Source organism: Panulirus ornatus, chromosome 46, assembly GCF_036320965.1.
Source record: "Panulirus ornatus isolate Po-2019 chromosome 46, ASM3632096v1, whole genome shotgun sequence".
NCBI lineage: Eukaryota > Metazoa > Arthropoda > Malacostraca > Decapoda > Palinuridae > Panulirus > Panulirus ornatus.
Genome location: NC_092269.1, coordinates 2,898,398 through 2,916,336, shown reverse-complemented (window position 1 = coordinate 2,916,336; position 17,939 = coordinate 2,898,398). Strand labels below are relative to the sequence as shown.

At 36.1% G+C, this 17,939-nt stretch overlaps 1 protein-coding gene and 1 long non-coding RNA gene across 4 annotated transcripts in view; one reads left to right on the top strand and one right to left on the bottom strand.

Annotated features, from left to right (window-relative positions):
• LOC139763052 (uncharacterized) overlaps positions 1-17,939 on the bottom strand; it is a 31,391-nt gene that overhangs the window by 4,376 nt on the left and 9,076 nt on the right. For all 3 annotated transcript variants that reach the window (XM_071688635.1, XM_071688636.1, XM_071688634.1), the window contains 25 exons: positions 17,722-17,868; positions 17,482-17,616; positions 15,970-16,129; positions 13,685-13,911; positions 13,394-13,583; positions 12,802-13,029; positions 11,907-12,073; positions 11,658-11,785; positions 11,454-11,550; positions 11,206-11,331; positions 10,343-10,454; positions 10,061-10,231; positions 9,730-9,923; positions 7,323-7,515; positions 6,804-6,967; positions 6,480-6,672; positions 6,224-6,336; positions 5,840-6,059; positions 5,492-5,598; positions 4,893-5,007; positions 4,583-4,800; positions 4,259-4,442; positions 3,970-4,139; positions 3,646-3,752; positions 779-942 (listed from right to left, as the gene is read on the bottom strand). In XM_071688635.1, the coding sequence (XP_071544736.1) occupies positions 779-942; positions 3,646-3,752; positions 3,970-4,139; positions 4,259-4,442; positions 4,583-4,800; positions 4,893-5,007; positions 5,492-5,598; positions 5,840-6,059; positions 6,224-6,336; positions 6,480-6,672; positions 6,804-6,967; positions 7,323-7,515; positions 9,730-9,923; positions 10,061-10,231; positions 10,343-10,454; positions 11,206-11,331; positions 11,454-11,550; positions 11,658-11,785; positions 11,907-12,073; positions 12,802-13,029; positions 13,394-13,583; positions 13,685-13,911; positions 15,970-16,129; positions 17,482-17,616; positions 17,722-17,868 (4,030 nt within the window). The remainder of the gene's footprint in view (positions 1-778; positions 943-3,645; positions 3,753-3,969; positions 4,140-4,258; positions 4,443-4,582; positions 4,801-4,892; positions 5,008-5,491; positions 5,599-5,839; positions 6,060-6,223; positions 6,337-6,479; positions 6,673-6,803; positions 6,968-7,322; positions 7,516-9,729; positions 9,924-10,060; positions 10,232-10,342; positions 10,455-11,205; positions 11,332-11,453; positions 11,551-11,657; positions 11,786-11,906; positions 12,074-12,801; positions 13,030-13,393; positions 13,584-13,684; positions 13,912-15,969; positions 16,130-17,481; positions 17,617-17,721; positions 17,869-17,939) is intronic.
• LOC139763054 (uncharacterized) lies at positions 10,036-17,749 on the top strand. Its single transcript, XR_011716021.1, has 3 exons — positions 10,036-10,110; positions 15,082-15,186; positions 17,523-17,749. It is a non-coding gene; the product is annotated as an uncharacterized lncRNA (long non-coding RNA).

Sequence of the window (17,939 nt, the reverse complement as noted above, 5' to 3'; positions counted from 1 at the left end):
TATGAAATTTGTAAAAATATACAAGTTCAGACGAGGCTAAAGTGTTTGGAGAATGAACAACAGCTGGGTAAAACACTCGGTCAACCCAGGTACTCAAAAACAGGTTGCTCAACAGATCTTCACAAGACTGATGTTAATTATGAATGTTAGTTGATCTGATCGTTAATTTTGTACTGGTTCTTGTGTATTGTTTCCAGTGACTTTAGGGAGTATCTGGTCTAATATTTACATATTGGTTTGCTTTTCTACAGAACAGCAAATGGTACATTCCTATTTTCTTATCCATTCATATTTAAATGGAATGGATAAGGTACATACAGCCTCATTTTGCTCAAACAACCCTGCTTACATACAGTCTAATGTAGTGAACATTTGCTACCACATATAACAAGACTGACATCTTTCACACTACCTTAACACACACAACTATTAAACTGCATACCAAATTCATTCGGTATCCAAAATTCCAGAAGTGCCTTTTTCAATCATGTAAATGCTTCATTGTAAGCTCCTATATCAGACTCTGGCAGTCCCAATTTATTTGCTTCCGCTCTACAATTGTATATCATGCATAATTTCAAGGAAATTGATGATAAAGGACAGTGAAAATGACAAGCACTTGCATGCCCTAGCCTTGGCAATTAAAGTTATGAGCCTGAAAATACATTCAATAAATGATAAATCATTTTTTACAGGTGCTCAAATAAAAAAATGTAGTCAACCCATATTGAATAACTTTTCACTGTTTAAAAACAAAATACAGACTTTTGAAACTTACCATGATGGAGAATGGATAGTGTTACAATGTATACTAGCCCATTATCCACAAACATCCTTGCATCAATCACAACATCAAGATAGGACATAACAGTCATCAAGTTCTTTGGTGGTTCTGAGGTAATGTCATCAACTGCAATGTTAGTTGGGACACCCTCTGTGCACCTGTAATGAACAATACCATTTTACTCACGATTCCAATTCCCAACTAAACTCCTTAACATGATTCTTTTGAAGGCACTTGGCTTTGCCTAGCTTTGTTGTTACTAAATGCATACTTGCCACCTGGCTGCTGACAAAATCTGTTTTGCTCTTAGTCCTGATTTCGCTGCAATCTCCTGTGTTTTTAATAACGTGGCTGTGGAGGCAAATAGTTATGTTTAAATTGGTTTGATAATTTCAGGTTGGACTGATTACAGATGCATTAAATTGATCGGTGGAAAGATTGTGAAAAATGACAAGTAACTAGGTTCACAATATTAGCTACTTCCTATCTTGTTGGAACAGTAATTTCTGCCATTGCCTTCAGATGACCAAAGCAAACATCATCATTAACAAGTGGGCTTGCCACCCCTCTAATAATGACATTCACAACTATATGCCCTACTTGAGAGTAAAAATATTACAGTCTAGCATTTTCATTACAGAGATTACAGCATAGCAAGCCCATATCTTAGTTTTGACATGTAGAATCAATTTAAAGTATATATCTAAAGTTTTTTTTTTTTTTTGTTTGCTTTGTCGCTGTCTCCCGCGTTTGCGAGGTAGCGCAAGGAAACAGACGAAAGAAATGGCCCAACCCACCCCCATACACATGTATATACATACGTCCACACACGCAAATATACATACCTACACAACTTTCCATGGTATGTACTGTAAATTGTGTAATTCCACAAAGGGAACAAAGGCCTTAACTGCTTAAAACATTATACTGACAACTAGAGTACATGTAGAATTTTCTGATTTACTCGTTTCACTCAGAAAACTAAGCAACATTCTACCAGTTACAAGAGAGACGATTCAAAATATGATAACCTTCTCGGTAATAATGTGCAAATATTTTATCAGCTCTTGCTGTTTTTATACTTTTCCTGGTGGTGTACTTAATGGCAAATTCAGCACCATATTCTAAGCATATTCTATACCTTATTTTACACTAGATTCACTTACTGTGTGGATATGGAGTATTAAAAGGTGTGCTACATGTCTCAAGTAAGTCAGTGTAATAAACCCAACTAAATAGCCTGTAGTACATGCATTGAACATAAATCCATTCTGATACGTTTGACATGAATAACATGTCACCATTCATACTTCATTACTTGCAAGAAAATTTTCTAGAGACAGTATTACACTAATTCTGCTCAGTCTACTAAGAGTATCAGTATTACTAATGGATATCCTGGCACACCGCAATTTACTGTACACTAATATGGGGTTTGGCAGAGTTAATGCCTGAGCATCTGAATCAGTGTTTTAGCATTCAACCTATGATTTAGATTAATATCCAAGAACACACGTATACAGTACAATGTTTGGATAAAATTTCGTTTCTCATCAATCATACAATTTTAATCTTTCATTATTACTAGCTTCATTATCAAAGTATTATACTTGACCAGAGAATGTGGCTTGAAGGTAGGTATGTCATTACTTTTAAGGTTTTTGATAAGAGGGTTCAATGTCAGAATCCTGTTAAAAAGTGTGCAATACTGCTTTTTCATAAGTCGTGAGAATGCATTTCAGTAATACAAATGGAATTACCAACATTTTAGTTTTTAAAATGTACAGCTACAGTTTTTTGTCGCAATATTAAGACCACTTATCTGACAGCTGGTTGAAAGTGTCCTACAGCAACGTCAGGAGGAGATGGAATAGCCAAGTAACAGTAGAGGATAATTTAGCATCCCCTGAAGTTGTGTGTGCAACACCTTTAATGGCAGAAATTAATCAGGTAACTACAGCACACCTTCCTATGGGAATTCTCTTTAATACTTACAACCAACCCTCACCATTAATTTTCTTCCTTTCAATACTGTTTGATAAACCTTTATAGTCTGCCTCAAAAGCCATCTTTGTATAGTTGCCGTTTGATACTAATCTTGGGAGTATCATTGGCTTTCTCCAAATCAAAAATATTGCTATTGTATGACGATTACAATTAGAAAATCCCTTCCAATTTTCATTTTATATTCATATCAAGTGGTATGTGGTTGATCAAAACTTTCAAAATCCACATTTGAATGTTGATACATTTGTGCATTTCAAGGTAAACTAATCCACAATTTTATTTCCATTAGATCTTCAAAGTTTACCCACTCTATCTGCAATAACATTTTCACTAATAATGAATTCAATGCAATAGTGCTTTGGATTATAGTGAAAAATGTATATAGTAGATAGCTATGGTCTTGGGTCATTAATCACAGCAGGTTTTCTACATTTCACATCTTAGAAGCTTAAGCTCTTATGTGGCATGCTGCAGCAAACTTACCTCGTGTCTCTCCAATGTATACCTTTTTTCCATTCCTTGTAAAAATCCTTTGGCAATTTATTTTTACTATGCAGCCTGAATAGCTGTAATGAACTGCCTGCCATGCCAATACAGTTTTCACCTTTGTTGTTGGGAACCAGTTTATGTATCATTAAGCTAGGCTTTCTTTAGTACTTCATTATTGGCATTTTGATTGGCAGAAAGCATCAAGTGTGACAAGGTTTTGGATGTCAGTCTTTATTACCTTATCAGTGGCAAACTGCTAAGTGCCTTCATCACTACCCTGTTGTGGTCTTCTCACCACTTAGGTGCCTGGTTGTTGGCTTTTATTACAACTGGCTACTTTTATCTACAGTCATAAAGTCACGTACCTTCTGTTTAGTGTTATTTGAAGGTTCACTGTTGGGTTGGTCAAGATAAACACTGCCCCAGACAAGTCCAGAGTTGCCTTGCTGGATACAGTACCATCAGAGTTCACCTTTGTATAGAGGTAAACATAGCTCCATTAATAGTATAAAATATGCCATTTTAACTAAATTCTTATGTCCACATCTACGTACTGTTTTGTCAGAGGCTAAACTTTAAAAATTTAACATTTTATATCCAATACAAGGAATAACTGTGCATTCTCAAAATATTTTGTACATTAGTATTTAGCTAGTCAACATCTTCCTGTTCATTAAAAATAAACATACCTGGAAGAAGGAAGTGTTTGGGTTACAGCAAATACAGTCACTACCATGGCTTCTGACAGCAAGGTAACTGTGCAGTTCAAGGTTATGATTCTTTCCAAACCAGAGATTACCAAAGCTTGCCATGCCAACAAATCCCATTTTCTCCAGATATGCTAGCTCAAATCGCCTTACTGGATTTAAAAGAAATATACTTTGTAATCTAAATCATCTGAAGGGTATGCATGTTTAAAGCAAGATAATGACATGCTACACATATAAAGGCATATACGAAATTTAAGTGTCAACTTACTCCTTGTAAAGTTGGCTACTGCAAAGGAATCCAGAAGTGACTGTAGTCTGTTTATGCGCAGATACTGCTCATCAATGATTCTTTTTAGTGGCGATAGATTGTAGTTCAATTCCGATAGGTCAAAACCATTAACAGTGCCTCTCACTACCACACTCTTGGTTGCTCTAACTACATTTTCAAAGGTCTGAAATGTTATCATTTGCAGTTATACGAATTTATAACATTCAAAGCCATTTCATCATATTGTCTATATCCATCCACAGTGCATTCATATCCGATCAATTGACTAATTTGTCCAATTCAAATCGATACCAAATTACTTACCACCACTCCCTTTATAATAGCATCTTGGTCCTTTCTAACAACAGTTCTGTTGAGGTCCAGGATGTCCAGGCCATTTAATAGAGTGGTCTGTATGCCTCCAATCACATGGAGGCCACCAGCTATTGTTTTATTGCCTGTAATCTCTTGTGATTTTCTTCCAAATTTAACCACCAAGTCTGATATCTGTACATCATTAATTTCATCTGCCTCGAGGTCACCTGTAAAGAATTAAGGTTTATGAAAATTATTAGGTCCATTCAGCCTTTAAAAGATTCCCAACAAGTCAGTTACATTAAGAAAAGCAGTGTACCTTCAACTCTGATGGCTTCAAAAGTCCAAGAGCCAAGTAATGTCTGGTCCTGGTCAAGTGTCACCCTTGAATTGAATAGATGTGCCAAGTCCACACCATCCACAAGGCCTGACACCTGCAGCAGGAATGAATTGTGGAGAAATACATTTTAGAGTGATATTACCCATCATGAATTCGATGTACTGCAGTTATATGTAAAGATTTACATAGTTCCAGTAAACAACCTAGCTGGTATTTGCATTATTACCATGTTCATCGAGAGAAAGTGAACAAATGGCAATAATTTCAAAGATTTCTAAATAGTGGATGGATGAGAATTCTTTATATCTAACCCAGCTGCTCACCACACAACATTTTTTCAAGAAGCTAATGTTATCAGCAAATAATCAAAATACAATTCGGTCAATTCTCTCTCTCTCTCTCTCTCTCTCTCTCTCTCTCTCTCTCTCTCTCTCTCACACACAGTTGAGAGATTGTCAGTCATTTTCTAAATCATCCAGTATGAATTGAAAAACAAGTAAACTATAGTAAAGCACAAATGCAGAAATTTCTACATGCTTAAACAAGAGTTTAGCATTAATAAAACAACTATGCATTACCTGCAGGTTACCTCTGATAGTGATAGCATTTGTGAAGGAAATACCCTCAATGATGTTTGAGCTTGTCAGCACCACAAGATCCTCCATCTGCACTCCACCTAGAGATCCTACAAGCACAAAGTTCCACATCATTGTGTCACAGTTGCCTATGCAATCATGATTTACTATTGTTCAACCAACAATAATGAATGTTTCACAGTTCTCATTTAAATATACTTTCGATTTTGTGTGCATTAGACTTACAATTGCAATTATGTTGTCTTCATTGGACCAAGGACTTACCAAATTCATTAATGACCCGTTCCTTCTGTAGCATTAAGAATTATTTATGATTATAACTATTCTTACCAGTAACAGCAAGGTGGTAGGTATGGAAGCCATTAGTGAAGGTTTTGCGGCCCTTGATGATGTAGGTGCCACCTGTAGCCAAGACTACTCGAGTTGCCACATCTGAGACATCTATCCCATTCACCAATACTCCTTCAATGCCAATACCTGACAGTGCTCTTGTCACAGTCATAGAGCCCACCGTTAGTGGCTTGGTGAAGTCCAAGTTGCATTTTATAATCTGGAAAATATTTTTAGGCTTACATTTCCTGCCAGATTTACCAAGTCAGAGTTCATATTACATTCTAATATTAAGAAATATATTCTGTGTATCAGTAGATCATGTGCATCAGAGATCTTTATATTCTATATGCTTTATCATGCATCATATTAACACATACATACCATGTCTACATTGTCCAGTACCGTTTCATTGTACAGTTTATCAATGTTCACACCATCGATTGTGTCAACATGTAGATTGTTGATATCTACATCGCGGAGGAACTCTACTCTCCCTGTTAGATTTATAAGCTTTATGGATTAACCGTCACACCAGATTCTACTGCCCATTTAAGTACATTAACAGTGAAAATTTCACATTTTTAAGAGCACATTTTTTTATTCCAACTGATGTAGAGATATTTAAGTTAAAGCTAACCACTGATTTCCTGATCAGAAGATCTGAGGACAAGCATGTTAAGGAAGTGCATCACATCCACCACACTTGAAGTCCCTGCCAGTATGTCTCCATTAACGGTCACACTGCCTATCACAGTAAGCAAGTCCACCACGACAGGCAAGTGCAGGTTAGTAGTCCCATTCTTACTTTTCCAAATTGCATTTGTATTTGCCTGTTAAATTCAAGTTGATATGATAACTTACATTTATTGCACAGAGGACTACTTTTAATTCCTTTACATATAGTTTTTAGCAGATTTCAAGTATTTGATCAATGACAATTTCTTTATAGTCAAAAGTTTACCTTTAAAATGTCACATCCGTCCAACTCTCCAGTGGTACTATTTAGACCCCCATGAAATGTTACATTTTTGGTGAAGGTGACAGTTCCTCCCACCGACCCAACTTCATCAATCAACAGGAGGTCATTTACACTAATGCCATCTATTATGTCCACTGAAACATCACCTAGAATGCAAATTTTCTTAAAGTTACCGTTGCAATTTTCACGTAGCAGTATTTTACTGGTAAAGTCACATCAAGATTCAACATTTTTTCAGTCTCGTACAAATAACCCTTTTGTCCTATTTTTTAACTAACGCATATATAATAAGGTAAATATTTTGACCAAATGATTCTATTGTTTATGGCAGCACTTTAAAAAATGCATAATATGTTGCTCAACTATATTTTCTTACTAACCAGTGAAACTTCTTAAGACTAACACTACATACAACTTGGATAGCCAATATACCACTAGTGGTATGCACACCAACTGGGAACCACCGAACTACATGTTTGATGAACTGGATTTGGAACTCACTGGCACTAATGCTATTATTGAAGGTGTAATGGCCGAGGATGATCTGGTCAGTTGACTTTGTAAGGATGCGAGCAGCCAAGTCTGCAACATTTATGCTGTTGATGCTTATAGGATCAAAGTTTCTCCTGATATGTGTTGGATAGAGAAATGTTTTGACACCACCAATAGTGCCTTGGTAATCTTGCAACACCACCTGAGGAAACAAGGTTCATTAGAATATTTTTTGCAAAGTTAATCACACATTCCATCTTATGTCCTTCAGGCAGAACCAGTTACTTGAAGTAATGTGATAAATACTTCATCTTGTGATTCTGTATATTTAGTTATTTATCCAGGTCTGAAAAAAAATTTCTGCCCCATACTTTTTTAAAGGCAATACACAGCTAACGTTTATGGTGGGTACAAGCATATGATGCTGCCAGGGTGAAATGACAGAGTATCTGGTCACCAAGATTTGTGTTTAACAGTGACAACAACCAGCCCACCTCAATATGCTGCATATTATCTTTAGGGAAGGGTGTTCAGTCTTTACTCTTCCAGGATGCCACTTCATTTTGGGAATTTCACTAATGGGTGCATTATTTTATCCACTTGTGCTTCAGGATAAGTGGATCTTGCTCTTTTTAGGGAAGGAAAGCCCGAATTCTTCTCCAAGTAATTAAAAGAGGGTACATGCAAGATTTCCAGGCACCAGGTGCTCAGAATGCACGATCAGGCAGTTTTTCATACCACACTTTGCGAGTGCCTTGCCTCATTCGGATCAATACCTCATGGACCCAAAACATGGACCTAGAGTGCTATATGTACCTTGCAAATTTCATTTCCAATTGTCTGCAGATGGTAATGAACAAATGAGAGATGGCAAAGTACTCAAATGGAAGTGACATCAGTTTTCCAGACATTATGTTTCTGATGCTTGATCCATCCTTCCATCAGTTTTGCGGACATAGAATTTTTGTGGACACTATTTCTGATGCTTGATTCATCTCAATAGGAACTTCATCAGAAGGGTGGCCATGGCTTAAGAGTTAACATAACTGGTCAACCCCAATATTCTTAAGTCTCCAATCATTAATCTCTCCCTTTACATCACATCCCTCTCAACATTTTTACATCTTTATACAATCCTCATACATGCACTTCAAATCTTTAATCTTTTACCACTTCATCCACAAAGAAAAACTTAGATAATTTCTGCATCTACCATGTGTTAAAATTACTCCTTAGTTACTTCAAATTTTGGTTCCTTTCCGACACCAATCAATTTCACCAACTTTTTTATGTAGATATTTGCGTACGTTAAACAAAATCTTTCACAGCATCATCCATGCCATTCCAACACCCATTTAAAGCAACCCTCTTCCATTTTAAAGGCTTTATCCATATTACCATTCATGGCCTCCCTTTACATAATGCCAGTACAATATCAATCTATCACTGCTGTCTCAAGTGCAGTATCATCACTTCTCTAACTGTGCTCTAACAATGTAACAAATCTAGAATATTAGTTTTCATGGTTGATGCTGCTGGCACCATTAATTTTATATTCACCACATATATGTATATCCCTGGGGATAGGGGATTAAGAATACTTCCCACGTATTCCCTGCGTGTCGTAGAAGGCGACTAAAAGGGGAGGGAGCGGGAGGCTGGAAATCCTCCCCTTTTTTTTTTCCCCCAAAAAAAGAAGGAACAGAGGGGGGCCAGGTGAGGATATTCCACAAAGGCCCAGTCCTCTGTTCTTAATGCTACCTCACTAACGCGGGAAATAGCGAATAGTTTAAAAGAAAAAATATGTATATCCAGTGTACTTGCCACAGTAGCCTACATGTTACTAGTCTCCTCTCCACACTTGCAGTTTTGCATCGCCTAAGCAAGTAAAAATATTTTTAATGGGTTGTTGCACCAGTTCCATCTATTTGAATTTCTCAGATGTTCCTTGCACCAAGTATGCTTGGTTGATAAACCGTGAAAATCTTTTTTACCTTTCTGTCTAATACGATTTCAGTAATTAAAATTAAATTCAATTGCTTGCACAAAATATGCTAAGAATATTTAAATTTATGCATATCTGAATATATGCTCCAAGATGATCTGACAGTAGGAACAAATATGCACCGGTAAGGAGTCTTCATTACATTTCCTAATGCCGATAGAACATATTTCCTTCCATTTTCTTTTCTAACCTTTACATTTATGATACTAACACGACATTATCCCAGCAGAACTGTTCAAAACAGTCATTCAAGAGTGCTTGACATCTTGAACCAACCATTAACCCATGATTTTGAAAAACATTTACCCTTTTAAAGAAGTTACGCATATTACCATTTCATCCTTAAAATGCAAATTGGTTACATTATGGTGAATCAAAAACCACAGTTTGGTCAAAACTTCAAGAAATTACATTTGTCAGGTGTGTAGTCCAGTCTTTACTGTTCACCACTCCAAGGAAAGGTCCCTGGTTAAAATGAACATTGTCTTTCACCACAATGCGGCCAGTCACAACTTGGGTTGTAGATGGGGACTTCCTCAGGGAACGTTCAGCTAGATCATTTATGTTCACTTCGTCCACACTACCACTTACAAGCAGAGAATGAACTGTTGGAATGTATACACGAATTAAATGCATATTCAGACACGAAACAAAAATATATCAAAGAATAATCCAAAAATTTCTTAAGTGCCAATGATTATTTTTAGTTCCAATTTATCAACAGAAGTAACCTGATTAGTACCATCAACAGTGCCAGTGAACTGGAGATCACCCGCAACAGTAGCATTATCTGTAAGTACTACTACTTCTGATGTTGCTTTTATAACATCCAACCCATTAAGGCTTTCCACTACCAAATTATTAGATAGTGTGATGGTTGTTGCTACAGTATCTTCTCTGAAGACTATATGACCTGTATAAAGTATTTATATTAGATTTTGATTAATGGTTATTATAGTCAGTGCACATGCAAGATCATGTATTTTTTCATAATTGCTTTGGAAAGTTACATTGCAAGACTTACCAGTATGTGGGAAAGATCTATCTAGCATCATTAGGTCTGATGTCACATTCAGCCCATTCAGGTGACCATTTAGTACCAAGTTGCCAACAACAATGACCGAGCCACTGAAATTCTGAAACAAAATTATCCAAAAGTAGTTCCACTTGTCAGAATGATTGGTTGTCTAATTTCTAACATTTATTCTAATAAACAAAGCCCTGAGAATTAGATGAAGCAGTTTTTTTCTCATTTACTGTCATAGTTGTGTGCCTCATAGCAAAGTCAGCTTATAGATATTTCATACATTTTCATTTTACATACATACAAATACACGTTCATGGTGCTATTTTGCGAACTCGTTAAATTGCTATCGAGTATATATGGCAAACAAAATGTTACATACACATTTTAAGGTATGTATGCAGCAAATCTGCAATATTTGTAGAGTTCATTAATGAATGAGATTGAAGAAAATTTTATTGTATAGATGAATACAAATAATGACAAAAGCTCTACACAAGTTTCAGAATTTTACTGGCATTTGCCAAAATGTCATATCAGTACCATTCTAACATTTCTGTGCAGTTTGTTTATTTTGCCGATAAAAGGAGTTGATTACATAAAGGTAATACTGTTCGTAAATGCTTAACACAATAAGTGTAATAATTTGTGACCACGACTTCACATGAACATCAATACGTAGGCAACATATGTATACAGGTTTTAATATAGTCCAGTGCTGCAGTAGCGTAAAACTTTTCCGGCAACACTATACACATATAAATGCACGAATAATTGAATGGTCACATGTAAAGCGGAGTGCCTTCTAATCTTCACAGTGAGTGCTTTTAAAGACTACAGTAATTCTGATGTGAAGTACTTACAATAAATCCTTCAACTGTCTCTTCACCATAAAGCTTCAAAGCATTTTTCTCCAGTTCTGACACATCCACCCCATCCACGGTTTTATCAACTTCCATTTCAAGGTCACCCTCTACAATGACAGGACCCTGTAATATGAAACTCTGTCTTAACATTTTGTTTGTGCTAGAGTATTTTGTACATCAAGAAAATACATATTTTGGCATTCCAACTTTACCCAAGGTCTCAAAGGTGAATTTCATGTACAAACTTTGAAGATGTAAGTTCCAGAACCATACTGCAGCCTGGAGGTGTGAAGGTAGTCCAGTATATGGTTTCCGTTGATGTTAAGACCAGTAACTGGAGCACTGGGAAGACCAGGTCAATATTTTATTTTGTGGCACGAGAAGTGCTTTTCAGTTAAATTATCAATATTAGCAATGTATAAAACAAGGTTAAAAACAGTTGTACATACTGGAATTCGGCTTGATCAACATTAAGAATAACTTCGATCTCTTGGTCAAGTGTGTGCCTCCAATAGTGATTTTCTATATCATCCAATGCTAGACCATTGATTGTTGTAACCACCATATCACCAGAACACTGCAACATTTACATAATAAAACTGTTGTTTTTAATTGCAGTATATTCTGTGCTGCATTATTTAAAACAAGAATCAGGGTTTCAACCTATAACAAGACACATGGGCACAGTTGGTACTCACTTTTAATGGAGCATTAAAATAAACCTCCTCATCTATAACGATGTTTAGTAAGCCATCCACATTCACGTGCAGTTGTGAGGGGTCAATGCCATTCACTGTACCCCCATCCTCCATCACCACCCCAGCTGCACCTGTCACTTCCACATCATCCATGAATGTCACATGACCTGTACATTTGGACAGTTTCCATTGACTTTCTCTAGAAACATGTTAATTTTCCATGGGAAAATTAGTTACGTTATCAGGATTATTAAAGGGTTATCTGCAAGGAAGCGCTTCATACAGTTTGTGACTACATTTATGAGCAGATTAAGAACAAGGCATCAGAACCTCATACAAATATTAAGTTACAGTGTAGAATCTTTTATTTTTCAGTTAAAGTGATTACTACTGGTTGTTAAGACCCTTTTGTTATACACATGAGCAGCCATAACAGGGCTCTCTTTGTACAATACATGAATTTTCAGTGCCAATTCAGCTCCAAGAAGAATTTTAGCAAAGATGGTTGTCAGAAAAATTATGCTAAACAATGTAGGGATTTGGAAAATGAATCATGCAACAAGGAAGATGAAGAGGCAGTACCAATTCTGTATTTTGTGCCAAATTAAAAAGCTGCCCAGTACCATAAGACTATCCCAGAATTCAAGCTTCTAAATCAGTGACACTTTTGAGGGGGAACAGTTCATTTTGGTATTAAAAAAAAAAAAAAAAAAAATGGGTCTTGAACTGATAGTCTCTTAGGACTACCTTTACCCTCACCTATAATGTTCTATTTAAAAAAAATCACCACCCCTTTCATTACCATCCTAAGATCTAACCAATAATCTAGTTAGACTGTACATAAACCAAATGTTTTCGTAACATTAATGCCTCCTTATAAACTGCATACACCTACCAGTGATGGTCTGTGGCGTGTCAACTAACACAACATCCCGAGTGAAGTCCAGTCCATTGATATTGTTGCTTCTGATTGCATGTACCACTCGTGCATCATCAAAGTAGTAGTTTGCAGTGACCAAGGCAGGAGAGTCCAAATCCATAAGGTTATCCCACTCCACACCATTTATTGTTGTGGCAGTTAAACTTCCAGTCACAGTCAAGCTCTCTTTGTATGTCACAGGACCTGATGACAAGCAGCATACCCATGTAAATACATGATTTACAATTCACATGACAGCTAGAGGTGTAGATGGGAGCAGAAGAGGTCATTGTTCATTTGTTCCTGATGCTATCTTGCTAAGGCAGAGAAGCAATAAAGTGGAAGACTTGCAAAACTCCTTAAAAAGGTTGTACTATTATGGCCTTTTGATTCTATGTAGTTCAAAAGAGTATGAGCATTGTATTTCCCACTTGATATACCAATGTTTACACAATAGTAAAGAAACTTTGTAAAGAATTTGTACCAGTGTGTGAATATGTTCAGTTAATACCATTATCCAAGTATTTAAACTTTGAAGAACATTATTTAAGCATATAGGAACACCTACCTAACAAAGAAAAGTCTCCTGATGTTTTAACCACAGCAGAATCCAAGTCATGCAGGTTGATACCATTGATGGTGTTGGCATCAACATTACCATCCACCTGTACAGAAGCCAAGGTGTATTTGCCCGACAGTGTTTGTTGCTCCGTCACATCTGTGTATACCACTCTTTGAACCAGGCCGCTTGCATTCACCTTCATACAATAAATTCTGTTGAGAGGATTTTAGGACCACATGTGAAAGTATTTTACTACAGTCTCAGTGCATCAACAATGTATTTTGAGGACAAACTCACATTATTTATAAGACCAACATTCAGGCTGTCATAAATTATCAAGCCATCAAAGATCTTGAAGTCGTGAAATGTTACAGTAGATCCCCTTGTGACGATTGTAGTAGTGTCTATTCCATTGATAGTGATAAAGTTGCCCTCCTCTTTATTCTCTATGTTACCAGATATTATAAAAGAATATACATGATCCCCATCCACCATCTGGTCACCGACCTTCGTCTGCATAAATTCTGAAAAATAATACAACAAAGTATCAGATTTAGGACTACAGTATTGACTTTAAAACCTATCGTGCCTATAGATGTACAGTCACCTGTTCCCCTCCAGGAGTAATGAAGATTTATATCAAGTCAGTTTAAGTGAAGGATTGCAAACTATCATACTGTTAAGTATCTTCCTAAAGGCATTTGACAACTCTAGACCATGTTCCACCTTCCAAGGTAGAGCAAGTCTCGGCTTGAAATCTCCATTGTGAAATCATCATGTATATAGTAGATTAGCTGAACATGCTTCACGACCAAGCATTTCTAGACTTTATAACTGTTCCAAATGTATTAAAGGCGAGTGTCAACAGTTTGCGACTTCTCCCATCAACAAAAATGAAGGGAATAGATTAAAAAGTTACCAAAAATGAAATAAATCTTTCATGTTAAAGAAAAATTACCAGAGTTAATCGAGTATATTTTTTATAGTAACAGTATTTACTAGTACTTTACTTTACATAGTTTATTCCACTATATCATTGCAAAAGAATAATTTACCTTTTTTTGCAAACTTAATTTCTGATGTCAAGTTACCCTGAACTTGGTCCAAAATCATACTTCACATTTAGTATTCTTATCTTCACATTCATAACATATACTTTTTTATTTCTATTGTTTAATTTTGTCAACTTTGGTAAGGGTCTATACTTTAACCTGCATTTGCCTAAGCTTTAGGCCCATCTCAAAAAGGAGTTGTGGAAATGGAAACCCCAATTGTTCAGGTATGATTTGTTACCTGCCAAATCAGTTGTGTCAGTTTTAAATGATAACCCAAAACAGACTTTCAAGACACCCTTTACTCAAATTCCATATGCCATCTGTAAAATAGTTCCTTGCCATTTAATGCCAGTTTATCTGCATTTCTTTATACTAATTTAAGTCCTGTTTTCCCCATGGTCAGTCTTTCCAATTCATCAGTGTTGTGAGCACTTTATCCCTCGATGTTTAGCCTTTGAGAATTTTTTTGGTAGTTTAACTCTTGTATTGTTTCAAACATCCTACTAAGTTTTCAAGTTTTCCAATAGGTTATGTTTATTTTTCTAATGGGCTGTTCTTGAAGTGACCAAGTTGCATTCCATACCAAGTTGTTTCTAAGATTTGCTTCACCTGATGTTGCTCTTTTCAATTTTTTTTCAGACTCTTGTGGTCTTCTAATCCAAATATATTTGTGCAAGTGTTGGAGCTGCAGCAGGGAGACTAATTCACATTGTTCACAAGTTAATGACAACTTCCCTGATAAAGGTTAGAGGCAGGTACATTTCTCTGGTTTCAAACTCATTTTACCAATAGGTTCTTAAACAACATGAACTGCAACATAGAAGCTTCTTGAAATATTATATTCCCTGTGTATATTTGTCAGGGCTAAATTTATTCAGTAAAGTGGCAATCTTTCCCAAAATGCTTCTTGTCACTCCCAAGGTATTTAAGTTGTAATTGGTTAATGGTATAGAATGAACATTCTTTAAATGTGCATTTCATACTGTGTCATTCTAATGGATGATTTTCAGAAGATCCATTTGTGTTTGGAGATAAATGATAACCATAGTGATGATATAAAGCTCATGAGCAACGTTTCCATTAGCATTGTTATGCCAAAAAGGACCTCAAAAAAGTAATTAGTGTTTATAGCACTGGAGAGGAAGGAAGGGCTTACTGGGGGAATTGCCCCACCACTATGTTAAAAGGTGCCATATGTCATCTTGATTCCAATATGGGATTTATGTTTTGTGCCTCGTATTTTGATTATTACAAGAGCAAATAGATCAAGAACTTGCAACCTTCATACATATTCTGAAAACTTCTTCCCATTTTACTTGGAGAGTCAAGAGGCTTCACCCAACTTTCCAGTTATTGTTACATCCTTTTTATCAACAATGTTTTATGTGGATGTCAAAGCGAGATGTGAATTTCAGCAAGAAATCAGCATTACAAAAACTGTTGGTAACTTTAGCAAACATGTAAAAGCTGTAAAGAATCGAGTATTACATTATTGATAACACCAAGTGAATACTACTCTATACCTACCATGCGTGAGAACACCATTAATGTTCCCAGGGAGTGAATGACTGCGTGTGGTGAAGGAGTCTGCCATCATGTAGGTTACAGCAAAACTTTTGTTTATGGTCTGGTCTAGATTGTTGATCATGAAAAAATTCTTCAAATCTAATAGTGGAATGCCATTCATCTGTATGATAAGAAGAAATTGGGATATGACTTTTAGAGTAAATTCAGTTTCATGCTATTGCAATTAGATGTGTGTACAACATCCACAGAAAAAAATCCAAATTTGTTATTTTTATTTTGCAATAAAAATGCATGTTAGCTATGTACAAATTTATAGTCTACAACGTAAAGCCTGAAGGACTATTTGAAGAGTCATTACTTTGGAGTTATAACATTCTCTGGAATCAGGACCTTTAAACTGTTTTTTGTGTGTCAGAGTTTGCTTGAATGACTAAAGCCACATGTTTGATTTTGGCGAGCATTAGTAGTTTCATCCCCAACCATCCTTTCCTTTTTGTTTTCCCCATGTCTAACCTATCTTTGCATTCCATCAACATTGGCCAAGAAGTACGATATTCTAACCCTCAATAATGAATTTCTTGACTCTTTACCTTATACTAATAAGAAATCCAAAAGACCTTTCCCTCAAATTCTAGTCATCTTTAATTGAACCACATCCAACCACATCTACCCAATTTGATTAAAACCCTTAACCTACACCATTACCACCATTTGCCTTCATCTGTATGAACTTGTAACTACTAGCTGCTCTGAATTATTTAAAAGTGATTTTCAACTCCACTGCAACCACAAATGATTTGTGAGCACAATTTTTCAATCTGGCTCTGTATTCAAAGCATTTCAAAATTTAAAAAATAAGACTTGCTGCAGCCCACGTATCCAGTCTTGCCACCCATCTTAATGTGCCATAAATGGTAAAAAATTGTTGTGCTCCAGTAACAATTTATTTCCAGCATGAGTTTATAACAGTATTCACCTTTTTTACTACCCTTTCTTTCTTAATGCTAATTACCGATTTACAAATTTCAAGCCAGTCTTTCTAAAGATTTAATCTATACTGTTGTGCGTCACTAAATCAAGTCTAATCCTTTTGTTTCAATCATTTCAATTTTATACACTAGTCTTTCGTATCTGGATCATTCTGCATAGTGAAGGGAAAACTAACCGTAACCTTACATCCTTGTTTATTCTGTTCAGTGGTCTACTTCAAAGACTGCTTGCTGTTCTCAGTTGTCTATTCAACCTTTATTTGCTTAGTTTTCCCCTTTTTATCTGTAATCTCCAAATCTTCTGCAACTTAGTGCTGCAGCTACACACCTCTTTTAGCTATACTTTAAACCAAACTCTCATTAACCCACAATAAACCCCATGTATATCAAATCTTTTCCTTTCTTGCTTCTTACAGTAGAACTTTAGCATTGTATATGACCAACCGTGTCTACAACAGTATTAAGTAAATTTTTATGGGATATCAAATAGGGTATCATAATAGATACAGTGTGCCTTTCTCACCTGCTTTATCTGTAAACTGTTGATATCTACTTTGTCAACAGTAAGGGTTGATGCAGTGATGGGTCCAGTAATCGTCTGAGTACCAGAGTGGTACAACACTTTATCCAAGTCCTTGGCCAGTTCTTCTACTGATGACTGTTGAATTATAAACCAGAATGAGGTGTTGCAGTTGTAACTTATCCTATAAGTAAATACAGGTATTCATAGAGGTAAGCAAAATCTGGAGCCATAGTTTCTCACCTTCAACCTATTGATGTTTGAAAGTAGTTCCGATAATGATCCTGGAGTTGGAACAATGTTTCCTGTGGGTTTAACGCTGACTCTGTTGAAGGTGGTGGTGCCTGTCACTGTTAGACCTTTGCTAAAGGTCACCAATCCACTCCAAATCTGGTCAAGTAATAGTAGTGTAAGTACATTGTAGGAAAATTTAGTTTCAGAAATCTGATAATCTAATATTT